General features: G+C 41.2%; 2 protein-coding genes across 2 annotated transcripts in view; one reads left to right on the top strand and one right to left on the bottom strand.

Moving 5' to 3' along the window:
- LAMP2 (lysosomal associated membrane protein 2) overlaps positions 1-7,870 on the top strand; it is a 10,605-nt gene extending 2,735 nt beyond the window's left edge. Inside the window, exons 5-8 of the mRNA XM_031056040.1 lie at positions 223-342; positions 617-695; positions 1,439-1,606; positions 7,415-7,870. Of these exons, the coding sequence (XP_030911900.1) occupies positions 223-342; positions 617-695; positions 1,439-1,606; positions 7,415-7,557 (510 nt within the window). The 3' untranslated portion in view covers positions 7,558-7,870. The remainder of the gene's footprint in view (positions 1-222; positions 343-616; positions 696-1,438; positions 1,607-7,414) is intronic.
- Positions 7,871-11,764: 3,894 nt separating this feature from the next.
- ATP1B4 (ATPase Na+/K+ transporting family member beta 4) overlaps positions 11,765-13,869 on the bottom strand; it is an 8,865-nt gene continuing 6,760 nt past the window's right edge. The window contains exons 7-9 of the mRNA XM_031056107.1: positions 13,168-13,259; positions 12,452-12,547; positions 11,765-11,997 (exon numbers count right to left, since the gene is read on the bottom strand). Of these exons, the coding sequence (XP_030911967.1) occupies positions 11,836-11,997; positions 12,452-12,547; positions 13,168-13,259 (350 nt within the window). The 3' untranslated portion in view covers positions 11,765-11,835. The remainder of the gene's footprint in view (positions 11,998-12,451; positions 12,548-13,167; positions 13,260-13,869) is intronic.

The raw sequence follows: 13,869 nt of genomic DNA, 5'->3' as shown, positions 1-13,869 counted from the left end.
GTTGTGTTAGGGAACAAAGTAACACTTCTCGAGGAATTTGTTTGTTTCAGTACTGCCAGCATGTAAATTTAACTCAAACAGCCTTGGTTCCATAGCAGCCAAGCTCAGCTCTTCTTGCTGTCATATTTATGACATGCTCTTCTAACCCAAGACTGTTCCTGACTGAGACAATGTATTCCAAAGGCAGCTGAATGTCTTTGATGTGCTTTGTGTGTATTTCAGCCTCTCCTGATCAACATCAATCCAAAGACAACTGTCGCAGATGGTGCCTGTGGTAACACAACAGCCACTCTGAAACTGAATGATGGAAATAGCACGCTGATTGGTTTCACATTTGCTGTTGTAAGTAACTTCTTTTATTTTAAACTAAATTTATTATTTAACAGCATGCATGGTGATCACTTACAGTAAAATCCTCCTGTTCCTTGCTGGTGGTTGGCTGTTCCTGTATGGGAAGTGGAACTGGCCAGCTGAGTGCCTCAGGACAAATGGAGAACTGGGTTAAAGTGGTAGAAAATGTAAGACTGGTAAATGTGTTGGTTTTTGTAAAGCATGTGTTCTTAAAGTTACAAATGCAAAATTGCACACTGACACTTGGTTCTTGCTTCTTGAACAGAAAAATGCGAGTGCAAGTGTACAGAAATTTTATCTGAGGGAGGTGAATGTTACTCTGCTCAACCGTCTGAATGGTTCTGGTAAGAAACAGTATCTGCCTTAAACAAGGGTAATACAAGGGTAATTCAATGTCTGCATCAAATAATTCTGGCTTTTTTTCAGTGTTGTTCATGCTTACTGTTAGCTCCTACTCTGTCTAGAAGTTGATATGCACAAAAATAATAAGCAGAAATGGCTATAAGAGTTACTTTAGACAGCAGTGTTGGGACCACTCTATGATTCCTGAAACTTCTGCTAGTGGAGTCACTGTAAGTTAGGAGGGCTTCTTTATAAGTCTTTTCAGTAATGTAATTTTTTGTGGTGTGAAATCTAATTGTACCAACTTTGAAGCTTTTTTCTAAACCAGCTGTTGTCTTCTCTGTTTGAAGATGCTGCTGTATCTTCCAACCACTTGTACTCTCACTAGAAAAAGGCCAGTCCTTCAGAAGCTAAAGTATACTTTTTTCCCAACAAACATATGTTTTTTCTTTTTTTTTAATTGCTTGTCATAGCTACAGCAATTAAAGAGCATTAAAGCTAAAGCACTTGCAACTCTGCAGGACTGAGACAAGTGGAGGTATAAGGAGAGCCTGATGTCATATGAAAGGGAGGTTACGGTAATAACTTCAGTTTCTGATTTCTGATTAAGCTGATCAATTCCACTTTGCACTTTGTTTTTCAGACTAGTCAGTGTTGAAGCACTGGCCCCTCTAGATTCAGCTACTCATTCTTACTGTCTTGCATTTTAAGTGAATATGCAAATTCTTTTTTTTCCTTCTTTTAGTCATTTCAAGTGCAGATAACAACAACTTAAGCAAGTGGGATGCTTTCCTTGGTAGCTCTTACATGTGCCGAAAAGAACAGACCCTTCAGATTAATGAAAATGTTCAAGTACATACTTTTAATCTATGGATTCAGCCATTCCTTGTGGAGGCAAATAAGTTTGCTACAGGTAAGAGTTATGGTTTTGTTTTTAGTGATGCTTGCAAAATTCTCACTTGCTAAAAAGCACCAGCATTAGGTACAAGCACTTTGTCTCAGAAGCTCTTGTTCCAATTCTTTAAAATATGTTTAGATATACATGGAATGAAGAGAAGTTCTGAGAGTGGCATTCAAGTTCAAGCAAAACTTTGTCCTCACTTAAAAAATGCTAAGAGTGTGGTTCTTCTTCACAAAACTTGAATGAGCTAGAGACACTGAATAGGGACTCAAGGGTTGCTGTGCAGAATAGGTTAGAAGTCACTTAACAACATCTTGACTTGCAGCATTTGTAGCTCAGAAATGTAAGAAAATTGGACAGAACTTTTGCAGAAGTGGACTTTGGGAATACTGTTAGATGTTTTGTTTATTTTTACCTGTCAGTCTGAGGAATAGGAGTGTTGGGGAAGAGTGAACTGTCAGAGCTTCCTTCAGAGGCAGTCTTGAGTATCCAGAACAAAAGAGATTCTGAAATGTTTGTTTGCTGCAATATCTTGATCTTTTCTGGAGAAAACTGAAATGTCTTAAATTACCTCTTAATATTTAGTGCAAACTGGTCCTTGTGCTTAATGCTAATAGTTGCAGCACAGTCTTACTGGACTAGACTGATCTGTAGACACATAGATTGAAAAGTTCTGGTTTTAGACAGAAGTAAGATAATTCCAGATGTGTGTAGGGTAAACAGTTTAGTCTTTCTAAAGAGTTAGGGACCCATTTCACTCCATTGTTAAAGTTGCAGCTAGCTTTCTTCTAATTACAGTTATTTTATCTGTGTAACATGTCTTTGTTCTGGATAGATTCTTGATACCAAATCTAGGTCACCTTTTATCCTTAATGAGTGAAAGTACCAACCAGACTTGCTTTAAGTATGAAATAGATAAGCCTGGTTTGTGAATATGGAAAAATGGCTGCTCTCTTCCCTAGTGCAGATCTTGTGCACAGGAAAACTTGTAAACCCTTAATTTGCTATAGGTTATCAATGCTTAAATTAACTAAAATGCTTAAATATGCTAAATGTATTGATGAGACCTCTGCAGTTCTTTCTTTCTTAGTTTAAATAATACTTGATTTTTTAACACCTTCCTATTAAGGAAAACAGATTTTTATACCACACTTGGCAAGTGTTCTGTCTTTATTTATTCCTCATTGCAACCTTTTTCTCACCTACAGCCCAGGAGTGTTCGCTGGATGATGACAGCATTCTAATCCCAATTGTAGTTGGTGCTGCACTTGCTGTCTTGATTGCCATTATAGTGGTTGCTTACATAATTGGCAGAAGAAAAAGCTATGCTGGATATCAAACTTTGTGAATCTAAGTGTGATTCCTGTTATGATTTCACTCTAAACAAAGCAAGTGCAAGTTCTGAAGTCCAAAAAAAGAGCCAAAACTTAGGAGTAATTACTAGCCACAGCTAATTGGAGTTGAGAATAAAGGGAGAATGTTTATCTCAGATGAAGCAGAATTACACTTTGTTTTCCTGCCCTAAGAAGACCATGTGGGTTTCATAGCTGTCTTGAAGATGTCAGATCCTGGATGAATTGCTAGGCTAAGGATTTTATCTTGCAAAAGTCCTAAAGCATTTAGGATTTATTTCTGCTTTTTAAAAATACTAGCCTGAAACAATAACATGTTCTGAACTGATGTGCATTGGGCATCTCCCAGAATAGCATAGAATTTGTACTTGCTTCTCTCCTCTGCGTTCCTTAGTTGTTGTTGTAATTGTGGGTTAAGCTGGCAGCATTAGTCACTCTGTTGACTTGTACAGTGTTTGACAAGGATTGTCTAATGCCCAATAGCAACTTCGTTTTCCATAGGATTGAACTTCAGGCTGGTGATTAAGTGATCTCTGTAAGTGGCAGCAGTAACTTACTTGTCTTTGTTAGGATTTCAGTAATTTACTCCTGCCTTGGTGTAATTTCAGGAATCATTCCTATACCGTGGCTGTACAAACAAAATGGGTAATTTGCCAAATGGTGAATATATGGGAAGACTTCAGTGCCGTTTCCAGATGCTTTCAAAAAAAACCTGTTAGGCACTGAATTCTTTATTGTACCTGGGCAATCATCTAAAATACTCACCTAAGGCAGACTTCTGCTAAATTAATGCAAGCTTTTTTTTGCTGGCATCAGTTTAAAGGGAATAACCTTTCTAAATATTCCAGAACTTTAAAGTGCACTTAACTTCATACCATACTCTGCACAGAACTGGTCTGTCTTGTTGCTTCGAATGACCTTGTTTAAAGATGCTTTCATTTAATGAGCCAGTATCTGTTGTTGCAGCTTGAGCTGTTTTTAAATCTTCATCTTGAATGGTTCTCTGCCAGTCAAAGTTCACATTGTAACTGCCCGCCATTGGCACTCTGAATGTTGAATGTTTGTGTTGGGTTGTTTGCGGTGTAGCATTTATTAATGTTAAGAATGCAAAAGCCAAACAAGAGATGGTCCCACAACACCTATTTTTCCTTGCTGTATGAAAACAATAAGTAGGTTAAAAAAGTGCAGTGCAACTGGACTGTTCTTTAACTGCAGCTCTGTAGAGACTAACCCTTGATGCACATCTTCGCTCTGGGCTCCTTGTGCATATTCTTACTGCATGGAAAAAAAAAAAAGTCTTTTAGACTTTTAGATAATTGTGGCTTTTTTGCATATGTCATAACATGAGCTGCCTAAGCTAGTTATTTAATGAACATAACATTGTCTCCCCATTTAGAATGAGTTTAGCCTGCATCAAAGCTTCTCTAGTGTTTTATTAGTGTTCTCTAGGGTTGTAGAGATGTCTGTGGCATGTTTGTATACAAATCATAAAATACACTTCTTTCAGTAATGGTTTGGTTTGGTTTTTTTTTTTGTAAAGACAGTTTACTCTTGACACTAGCCAAGGAAGCATGTATGGGTGGATAATGCTTACTATAGCTTGTAGTCTACAGCTTGAATTTTGCATCAGTTACTGAAATGCATTTTAATGAAAGTGGGGAACTGCTATAAGTTTAATCATGAAACAAGCTTCAAGACTTACCATTTTAATTTTTAAAAATGGATCTAATGACTTTCATATTAATATATCCTCAAATGCAGAAGTTCATATAGATTTTTTAGCTCTTTTTTTTTTGTCAGTGATGTTCAGTGGCACCAGTTAAACATGCATCTCTGTTAAGGAGTAATCATCACACTATTCTTCTGACCTTGCAAATTTTTGAACTGTGCACAGTTTCCAAGTGATAAAATAAAAGATTCATGCAAACGGCTTCCTAAAATCAGCACGAGAAATACCATTGCAAAAACCTGTAAGTGCATTGGCTCAGAGTTTTAAGTACTCCTAGACTGATGTGTAGGTAACTGGTTCAAAAAACATCAGTTTCACCTGACTTCCTGTTGTTATAAAACCACTAGTTTTCCTGTATGTATTGCTCCATAGGGAACTGTCAATCTGTTTAACCTGTGCTCTAAAAAATAAAGATTGTTCTATTTCTTAAGGAAACTTGTTCACATTTTTTAACTGATTTGAAAACAGACATCTTGTATTGTCTTTTTTTAAAGAAAATAAACTCAATGAGTAAGGTGAACTCTAATCAGTCTGTATCTGAGATTCTGTTACATAGCTGGGTTTGTTCTGGTCTGTGGCAACAGCATTTAAATTGTGGATGTATTTAACACCTGTGGATGTGGAATATTAACATGTATCATCAATTGTAGAGTGTGGTTGGTTTAGTACCTTATATACAGTTTGCTAAATATTGTATTTTAATGTCAAGGTTTCTCATATTTTAGGTTAAAGATGTCATGCTAATAGTCCTCAAAAGTACCATTTCTAGCCAGTGAATGATGGGATTTGGGTTTTGGAAGGGGCATTTTGTTTGGTCATCTGTTCCTTGTTTTGTTTTTTTCTTTGGCTGGTTTTTAAATTTTTTTTATTTACCACAATGTTCTCTCTTCCTTAGCATATGTTAATAAAACACAAACTTTGGGGCTATTGGTTGAATCTCATGATTGGAATTAAAAGGGAAGGCAGCTTTTATACTGGGGCTAAAAAAATTTTAGGCCAAAAATTTCTGACTTTTTTGAATGGAGACACATTCTGACACGTCAGTCGAAAAAGCTGTTCCTGCTGGCCCTGCTGTGTTGGGCTGTAATTACCAATTCTGCACTTGAAGACACCTCTGGAGCTTCTAACCACTGTACAGTAGCCATACCTGGATAGATGTGTGCCAGCAAGGATGGAATGTTCCTGGTATGAAACCTTAACCCTTTTCACCCTGGGAATTGCCTGTAATGGTGCCACAGTGTGATGTGTGGTGCAGCCATCTCCTTCCTTTGAAGAAGAGAGGGAATTTCTGTCACTGCCTGCTGGGCGCCTTCATCCTTAGCAAATCCATTCATATTTAGTGTTAGTGTTTAGTGACCCATTATCCTGCATCTAGAAAATTGTCTGTGTTAGTATTTAGTGAACAAGATGGCTAAATATCAAATGTATGTCTCTCTTTAAGATGTTTAAACATTTTCTCAATCAGAATATTTTGAAATAGCTGTATAAGGTGCCTAGTTCCTTTCCTCTTGTTTTTTTTCTTTTCCTTCCAAGTGTTGCTCTGCTTGGGAGTAGGTGCCCTCAGATAATCTGAGTTCCATATTTTCAGCTGTTGAGCCTCCACGTGTTGTTCTCCTTGCTCTTAGTCAAAGGCTTTGTGTGGTATTTCAGGGAGGGGCCATGGCAAGTGTGTGCTGGACTGTAAAAAGCTAAAGCAGGACAATACATTTCCCATAATTAATGCTGATTCGGTGAAAAACAGCAGCCAGCTTTTGAGGAAGCGTTGACTCTGTGTGTGATGCTGTGTCCTAATTAAAAACTCAAACAAAGTAGTTTTACCAGGAGTGTGCTTTATGAAATACATCTAAAGGAGGCACTGTTCAGGCACAGCCTCCTGCCTCACCCCACCCCTCCTGCACAGGCAGGTGGAGCTCTGCTCTCCTTGCAAACAGCTGCGGTGCCAAGCCTTCCCTCGAGTTTGAAACCAGTTCCCAGCATGGTTTGCTAATCATTAATGGGTGTTTGTACCAGCAAGGAGCTCCTCACCTTTACAAGCTGTGTGTGAAAAACCACTGTAGTGTTACAGATGTCTCTTCCATTTTCTCCTCTGATGTGGATTTCAATGAGGTCTGTGTAGTTCTCAGCTGAAGCTAATAACCCTTTTGCATGGAAAATAAAGTTACCCACCCCAACAGAGCCTTTCAGTGTTTTCCATGCAGTGCCCAGAGGCACATTTATCTTGGCTGTCTCTTGCAGGTCTCAGTAAGTTTCTGCTTTGTTACTTGGGTTGTCCCTTATGCCTTCATGTCTAGAACCCAGAGGAGTGCTGGTGACTCACGGGTTGGGAAGAGCCCTGGACAAGGCAGTACTACAGCAGTGTGGGGTTCTTGTTGCTTTATTGCTGCGAACTCTGAGGTGTGATCAGCTAATGCATGCTCAGACTGCTGGTTTGTCTTCACATTTCTAATCTAGCCTGTGCTTGCTAGAGGAAGCTGAAATTAATTGTACAACTTAAATGTATAAATCAGAAATATATTCCCAATATTAAGGATGTGTGGAGTAAGTGTGTTTAAAGAAATCAATCTTTCCATCAATTCTTTACTCCATACTGATTTTACTTTACATGTATTATTGTATCTAATACAATGTAATTTCTCAGAACTGCCTGTTTGCTCCTTGCTTTCTTTGGTTTCTAATGCTTGATTTCCCTTACTAATTTATTATCCCTTGCTTTTTTTTTTGTTTTTCCTCTTTCTGCAGCTGAAGAATGCCTTGCTGATTCTGACCTGAACTTTCTTATTCCCATCGCAGTGGGCGTGGCACTTGGATTCCTTATCATTCTTGTCTTTATCTCTTACATCATTGGAAGAAGAAAAAGTCGTACTGGCTATCAGTCTGTATAATCTCTTCATTCCATCTCTGTTGCCCACCTTCCCTGTTCTTTTCCCTTTCCCAGACTTCCTGGCCTGCTCCTTAAAAAAAAAAAGAAAAACAAATTAATTCAAGGTTTCTTTATTTAAAAAAGTTCAAATCACTTCATGGCAGAATAACAGTCACTTCATGACAGAATAACATGCCATGAGTCTGAAGATGAGTTGCAGAAGCTACTGTATGACTTTGGAGAAAGTAAGTGTTCTGAGGACCAGAGAATTGAACAGAGTTGGTGTGTCCCTGTGGGAAATATGATTATTTTTAGTAAAGAAGACATCTACAAAACTTTCTGTCGTTTAATCTTTTTGTACAAGAAAATTTCTAGATGCCTACAGCTTGTCTTGGTTAATGCTACAGCTAAAACTATAATTAAAAGTGTGAATGCTGTGTCAAAAGGGACTGTACATGCAGTGGGAAAATGAATACCCAGCTCTCAGCTGACTTCTGTTGGGGAGCTTGGCATATGGCTGTTCTTGTGAATCAGCCTGAATTTCCTATTCCTTCTGAATGTAAAAGTAGTACCTGATCTCACTAATAGCCTGACATAATATGAGAAGAACATCTGATTCTTCTAGGGAATTAATTTGTTTAACATCATATGGAGAAGCTGACTGCTAATGTAGGTTGAACAGCTTTGCACTACCTGGTGTCTTAATTTGCCAAGATAAGGTTCAGGTCTGGAGAACTTCAGCTACTCAGAAAAGGCAACAGTCTGCTGAAGGAAATGTCTCCTGTGCTATTTTGTTGAACTGCATTTTCCTTCTGTTCTGAGCTCAATTGTGAGATGAGGGTGGGAGGCTGGAATTTCACTGGCTGCAGTTTCTCTCAGCTTTGATTCTGAACATAAAAGAAACTAGACAGCATTGGTCCATGTGAGGACCAAAAGTATTTTGAGAGCACTCAGGCTGACTGAGAACACAGGTTGCTCAGAGATCCCTGCAGTTCCTTTGGACAGCTTGCATAGGTTAACAGGGCATCACTGCAAAGCTGTGCTCTCTGAAAGCCAGGGGAGATACGAAACCTTTCAGGTCTGATAGAATTAATCTGCTTTTAACCTCCTCATTATTGCTGTCTCAGTGTAAGAGCACAAAATGTCTAGCATGAGGAATGCTGATCATAAAGCAGAAATGAATATATGTTTAGTGAAGAAAGTGACTTCCAAAGGAATAAGAGCATCTTTCCTGTTTGAAGATGCTTTCTTTCTTATTAGTTCCATACCTTTGCAATTCTGTGTTCCGTATCTAAACTGTATCAAAATCGAATTTAGTCATTGTGGTTGTGTTCTGCTTCGTTCCATCGGGTCCATGTTGATGGAATGAAAGAAGCCTCTTGCTCTTCAAACATTTTTGGTCCATCTTGGCAAAAGCCTTTTGCAGCCAATAAACCCTGAGGGCACACAAATTTTGTCCTCTGCAGCGTTTACTAAAGCTGCTTCAATATTTAATCTCCCTGTACATTGACCCTGTATCCATGCTGTGGGGGAAGCACCTTCAGTAATTCACATACACAAAGGTGACAGTCAGCACTGATGCTTAAGCAACTCACAATAGCTGTGTATTCAGGGAAGGGAGTTTTCCAAAGAGTGAGTTCTGATGTTTGAGAAATAGCTGTATATTCAATTATTCTTGTCCTCACAGTGACCAAAGATACACTCTACCTGATTCTGACAAAAGTGATTCCATAGTACAAATGGGCTCTTGGCTCTTGGAACAAGTTGTCCTTTTCTTTTTTTCTTTTAGGAATGTAATTCAATGCTGCTGAGTTGGACTGTGTGCTTTAGGTTTGGTTGTCTTGGTCTCTTGTATTGTACCTTTGCTCTTGCAATACTTGATTTCCCTGCCAGTGTTAAATGGAATTATTTCAGGTGGCATTTTATGAGTACACCCACTTGTCAGTGTGGTGCTTCTCTGCCACCAGCAGATGGATCACAGCTATGTTTTCATGCTGAGATTGCAGACTGAAGTATTTAATATCACTTTTGCTAGGCTCTCTTAGTGAAATATGGTCATTTCCTAGATGCAAACACATACATATATATATATTATATATACATAGAAAGTATTATTTTGAGCTTCAACAGAAGTCAAAAATTGATCCAGCACTTTAAGGTTGTTGCAGCATGAAGAGTGGTGTGTAAAATTTTCCAGATCTTAAAATGACTGTACAAATATGCTGACAGCAAAGTATGTGTATGGAAAATAAAGTTAATTATCGTGTTTATTAAGCTTTGTTTCAGTGTAAGTAGACATGAATGCCATTTCTGAGAGCTTTTCCAGAGGGAGTGTCAATGTGCTTGGATCTGGATGTTTGTGGGAAAACAGAAGCTTTTGCTTCTAAGCTGTTCACACATTTACATCCAAATCAGTTGATTTTTGTGTTGATTTGGTCAAAGCATGGGTCCAGCATCTGCTAAAGGACCTCCTCTTCCATCAGAATCCTTCCATCAGACAGATAGGGGATAGATATTAAATAAAGTTTTATCTTGGTGCTAGTGTGAAGGCTGTAATTTGATAGCATGAGACACTGTGAGTTTGGTTTCCTTTCAAGACCTCACAAATATAAATGCTTTAAAAGAGCTAAAGCAATTGGCAGACAGAGAAATGCTTGTGGGTTTAACTTATTTCTTATGACAGAAGCAGAGCCACTCCCCCAGCAGCATCCTCCTTGGCAGAAGCCAGTTTCTGCTGGTCAGAAGATGCCCTTGCAGATAATTTGTAGAGGCAGAATGAATATGTTGCCCTGGTTCTATCAGTGCCATCTGGATAATTACAACTGAACAGAATTAGTTCCTAAACTACCTCTGGTTCAGGTATTTAATAGTTCTTAATAAATCCTTTTTGCCAGATGGTTGTGATGCTTGGTGAAGAGTGAGTGTTATTGTACTGAACTCTATGGCCTGGGGAAGTTTATCAAGTGCTCAGAATTCCAGGATGTTGTTACATGCTGCTTGGAAATTCAGTCCCTAACTGGCAGCACAAACTGCATCTCTTAACACCAGCATTTCAAGAATGCCACCATAGAGTTAACTTTACTGTAGTCACTTTATTTTAAATAGAAAAAATCACTTCTTAGAGACTGATATAGATCAGGAAATGACAGATGACGTTCCTTGGCTATGGATGTAGGACAAACATACCATAATGCCCCTGCTCAGGCAGTAATTTTAGTAAATGTGCTTTCCCAGTAGTGCTGTGCCCCAAGGTGTCCTGTCCTGCTGTGTTTGTAGCTCCCAGCAAGCAGAGTGCAGCTGGTCTGTGCCATCGAGGGAGGCTCAGGCTGCTCAGGGCAGTGCACTCTGTGCTTCATCAGCCTTTGGGGGTGACAGACTGACGCCTTCACTCACCCCAACACTGACCCCTTAACTGTGAGGGGACTGAGCAGTTCCCTGCATTTTGCTGCAGCATTACAGCTGGGACCTCTCTGGAATGGGGAAGAACAGGTCTGAGAGCTTTGGGCACTTCTGTGCCTGATCAGGAGGCGCTGCCAACCTGTGAGGTGTGGCGGGAGAGCTCCTCTCACTCATCCCTGTCCAAGAGACTGGGTGAGGAGTCCTGGGGCAGAGAGGAGTACTGGAGTGAGGAGGGGGGAGGGAGAAATGCATTCATCTGCCCACTTCAGAAAGGAACAGCTGGAAGGGTTCAAGGGCAAACGATTTTCCGTGGCCCTTGCTCAACACCTTGGGTGTGATCAACGAGCTGTGTAAAATGCTGCAGTCAAGACGCTTCTGGGGCTGGAGATCCTAGAAAGCATTTTGAGAGCTGCCATTTTCACTTTTCCACTCTGTTATTGCAGGAATAATCCAGAATTTTTGCTGTTTATTATTTTAACAAGAATAGTGCTAATAAGCCACCTCCTTTTTAGCTTTTGCCTGAGAAATGCATATAAAACTATTCTAAAAAAATAAAATTTAAAGCCAGGAAAGATGCATTCCACAGGGATCACTCATAAAAGACGTTATGAAAATAGCATTTGGATACCAGAGGTTTTTTTCAATCAAAAGTGAAATCTTTTGCAGGTTCTGTCCCCAGAGGAAAACTTCTAATATTTACTAATAATGATTTACATCAGAAGATGAAAAACATGGATCCACGCTCCATTGTATCTCATTGGTTTCCTAACTATGAATGAAAATAAATTAACAATAATCTTCATGTGCCTGTTTTTCCTAGCAGAAAAAAATGCTGGCTTGATGCTTTAAGAAGGAAATAGCCTCTGATTGACTTATCCTAAGTGCCTGGAGTTGGCAGGGGCTACTTCCCAATGCTGAGTGTGAAGATGATTCGGCCCAGGAAGCGGTCGCTGTTCAGGTCGTTGATAATTCCTTTCCCATTCAGACTGCACTGGATGGGGACCAAGTAATTCCTTTGCACATCTGTAAAGTGCATAGCCACCAGTGGGGATGTGTAGTTGACCTGGAAAGAAAGGAGATTTAAGTGTCATTTTTGAGGGAGCAGAATAGCAAGCAGGGCTTTTATGTTCAGTAAAATAATTTGTAAATGGTTCATGGTTCCAGCATGCTGAGCCTTTCTGTGCCTCTGCCTTAGCAAGATGGATCACTGCACATTGCCTCTTGGGGTCATTGCCCAGGACAGCACCAGACCATGGGACTCAAAATGCTTTCTGCTGTCCTAAAAACTGCACACACTCACACACACAGAGTTACACACACAGTTACACACTCACACACTGTTACACACGCATACAGTTTGTCAGAGACAGAAATAGAGCTCCGTAATCCCAGAGCCCGTGGCCTCTGTTCTACCCACATCTGCCCAAAATAGCCTGACAGCACATCTGGAGCCTGTGCAGCAGCTCCTGCCCTCCCATTCCCAAGGAAGCAGAAAGAGATGCCAGCCCCTCACTCACGTGGGTGAACTTGCCGTAGTAGGGATAATACATGAGGTCAAATGTCCCATTCCCAGGGTAGAAATCCACCGACCTGAGGTGACTCTCATTGCCTTTCTGTGATCAGGAAGAAAACAGAGACACACACAAACACACAGGACACAACATACAGCTCCCCTCAGAACTTGTCTCAGAGCAAATGTCCCTTGCTAGCCCCTGGCAGTCACTGCCCTGCTTCCAGCCAGGGGAGAGTGGAGCTGTGGAGGCATGGGCAGGGTTGCAGTTTGCTGCCTGCTGATTCCCTGCTGTGCCTTTTCTCTCTAAGGGCGTGATCCAGCAGCTGCCTGAGCAGTGGGAACCCTTCCTTCACCCCATTGCTGTTGGCTTGCAGGGTGCCTCCAGGACTGAGGATGCTGCAGAGCAGCTGGAGATGGAAATGAGGAGTTCCCACCGAGCTCCAGGCTCCAGCTGGGAGCTGGCACCCAGCCCACAGGCTGCCCCAGGGCTGAGCTTGGTGGTGCCCGTGAGGCTGCAGGAGCAGGTTGGGAAGCAGGAGAGTGGTGCCTCTGTCACTCTCAGCAGATTGGCCTGCAGTTGTGCCCAGCCACACGGGCAGCTCTGGGTCCTGTGGGTGTTCGGGGCTAATATGAGGACAAGCTGTGCTGAGGTGAGGTCCCTCAGGAGGAGATGTTTGTCCTTGTCCCCAGCAGGCTGCAGGGCACAGAGGAGAGCAGTACCTGCACTTTGCACTCCACGCTCACGGGGACCCCGGCGCCAGGGCGGTAGCCAATGATCTGCAACAGCAAAAAACATCCATGCTGGTGTGAAATGCAGTGCCAAGCACATGCTGCCTCCCTTCTCCAGAGCTTAAACCTTTCTAGGTGCCAGCCACATTGCTCAGGACAGGAGCTGCAGTTGTGCCCAGCAGGGTCTGCCACCCCACACCGTGCAACCTGCCCATGGCTGAGTGCCAGATTGCTGCCTGACAGCAGGGCCAGAGCAGAGGACACAGAGAGGGTCCAGGCCCCCTGGAGTAACACAGCATCTTCCCCATACAGTTCACATCCTCCCCATGCTTATTTTCCCAGCAGTGAGCACTGAACCACCATGCTATTACACTTCAATTAAATTAAATTCTAAGAAAACTCCCATTGTAAAGCATCTGGGATCAGGGGTGTTCTCCTAAAGCTCAGTTCTCATGAAGAAGGGCCTGGCAGAAGACCCTCCAAGCACTAAGGCCTCAGCAAATCAAATGGAGCAAGTTTTATAGCGGCTTTTTAAAATATTTTCTAGCAGATATGGCCTGCAGGTTTGGGGATTCTAGTTCCCTTTTCCCCTGGGCCTGAGAAGTGAAGGCGTTTCAGTCCCTGTGTGGTGTTCATCACACTGGGATGCCCCAAAGGAAGGAATGAAAAGAAGCAGCTTTCTCTGTACCCGGT

This window comes from Geospiza fortis, unplaced genomic scaffold (assembly GCF_000277835.1).
Source record: "Geospiza fortis unplaced genomic scaffold, GeoFor_1.0 scaffold157, whole genome shotgun sequence".
Classification (NCBI taxonomy): Eukaryota; Metazoa; Chordata; class Aves; order Passeriformes; family Thraupidae; genus Geospiza; species Geospiza fortis.
Note: the sequence above shows the minus strand (reverse complement) of the source record. Positions and strands in the feature narration are given on the sequence as shown.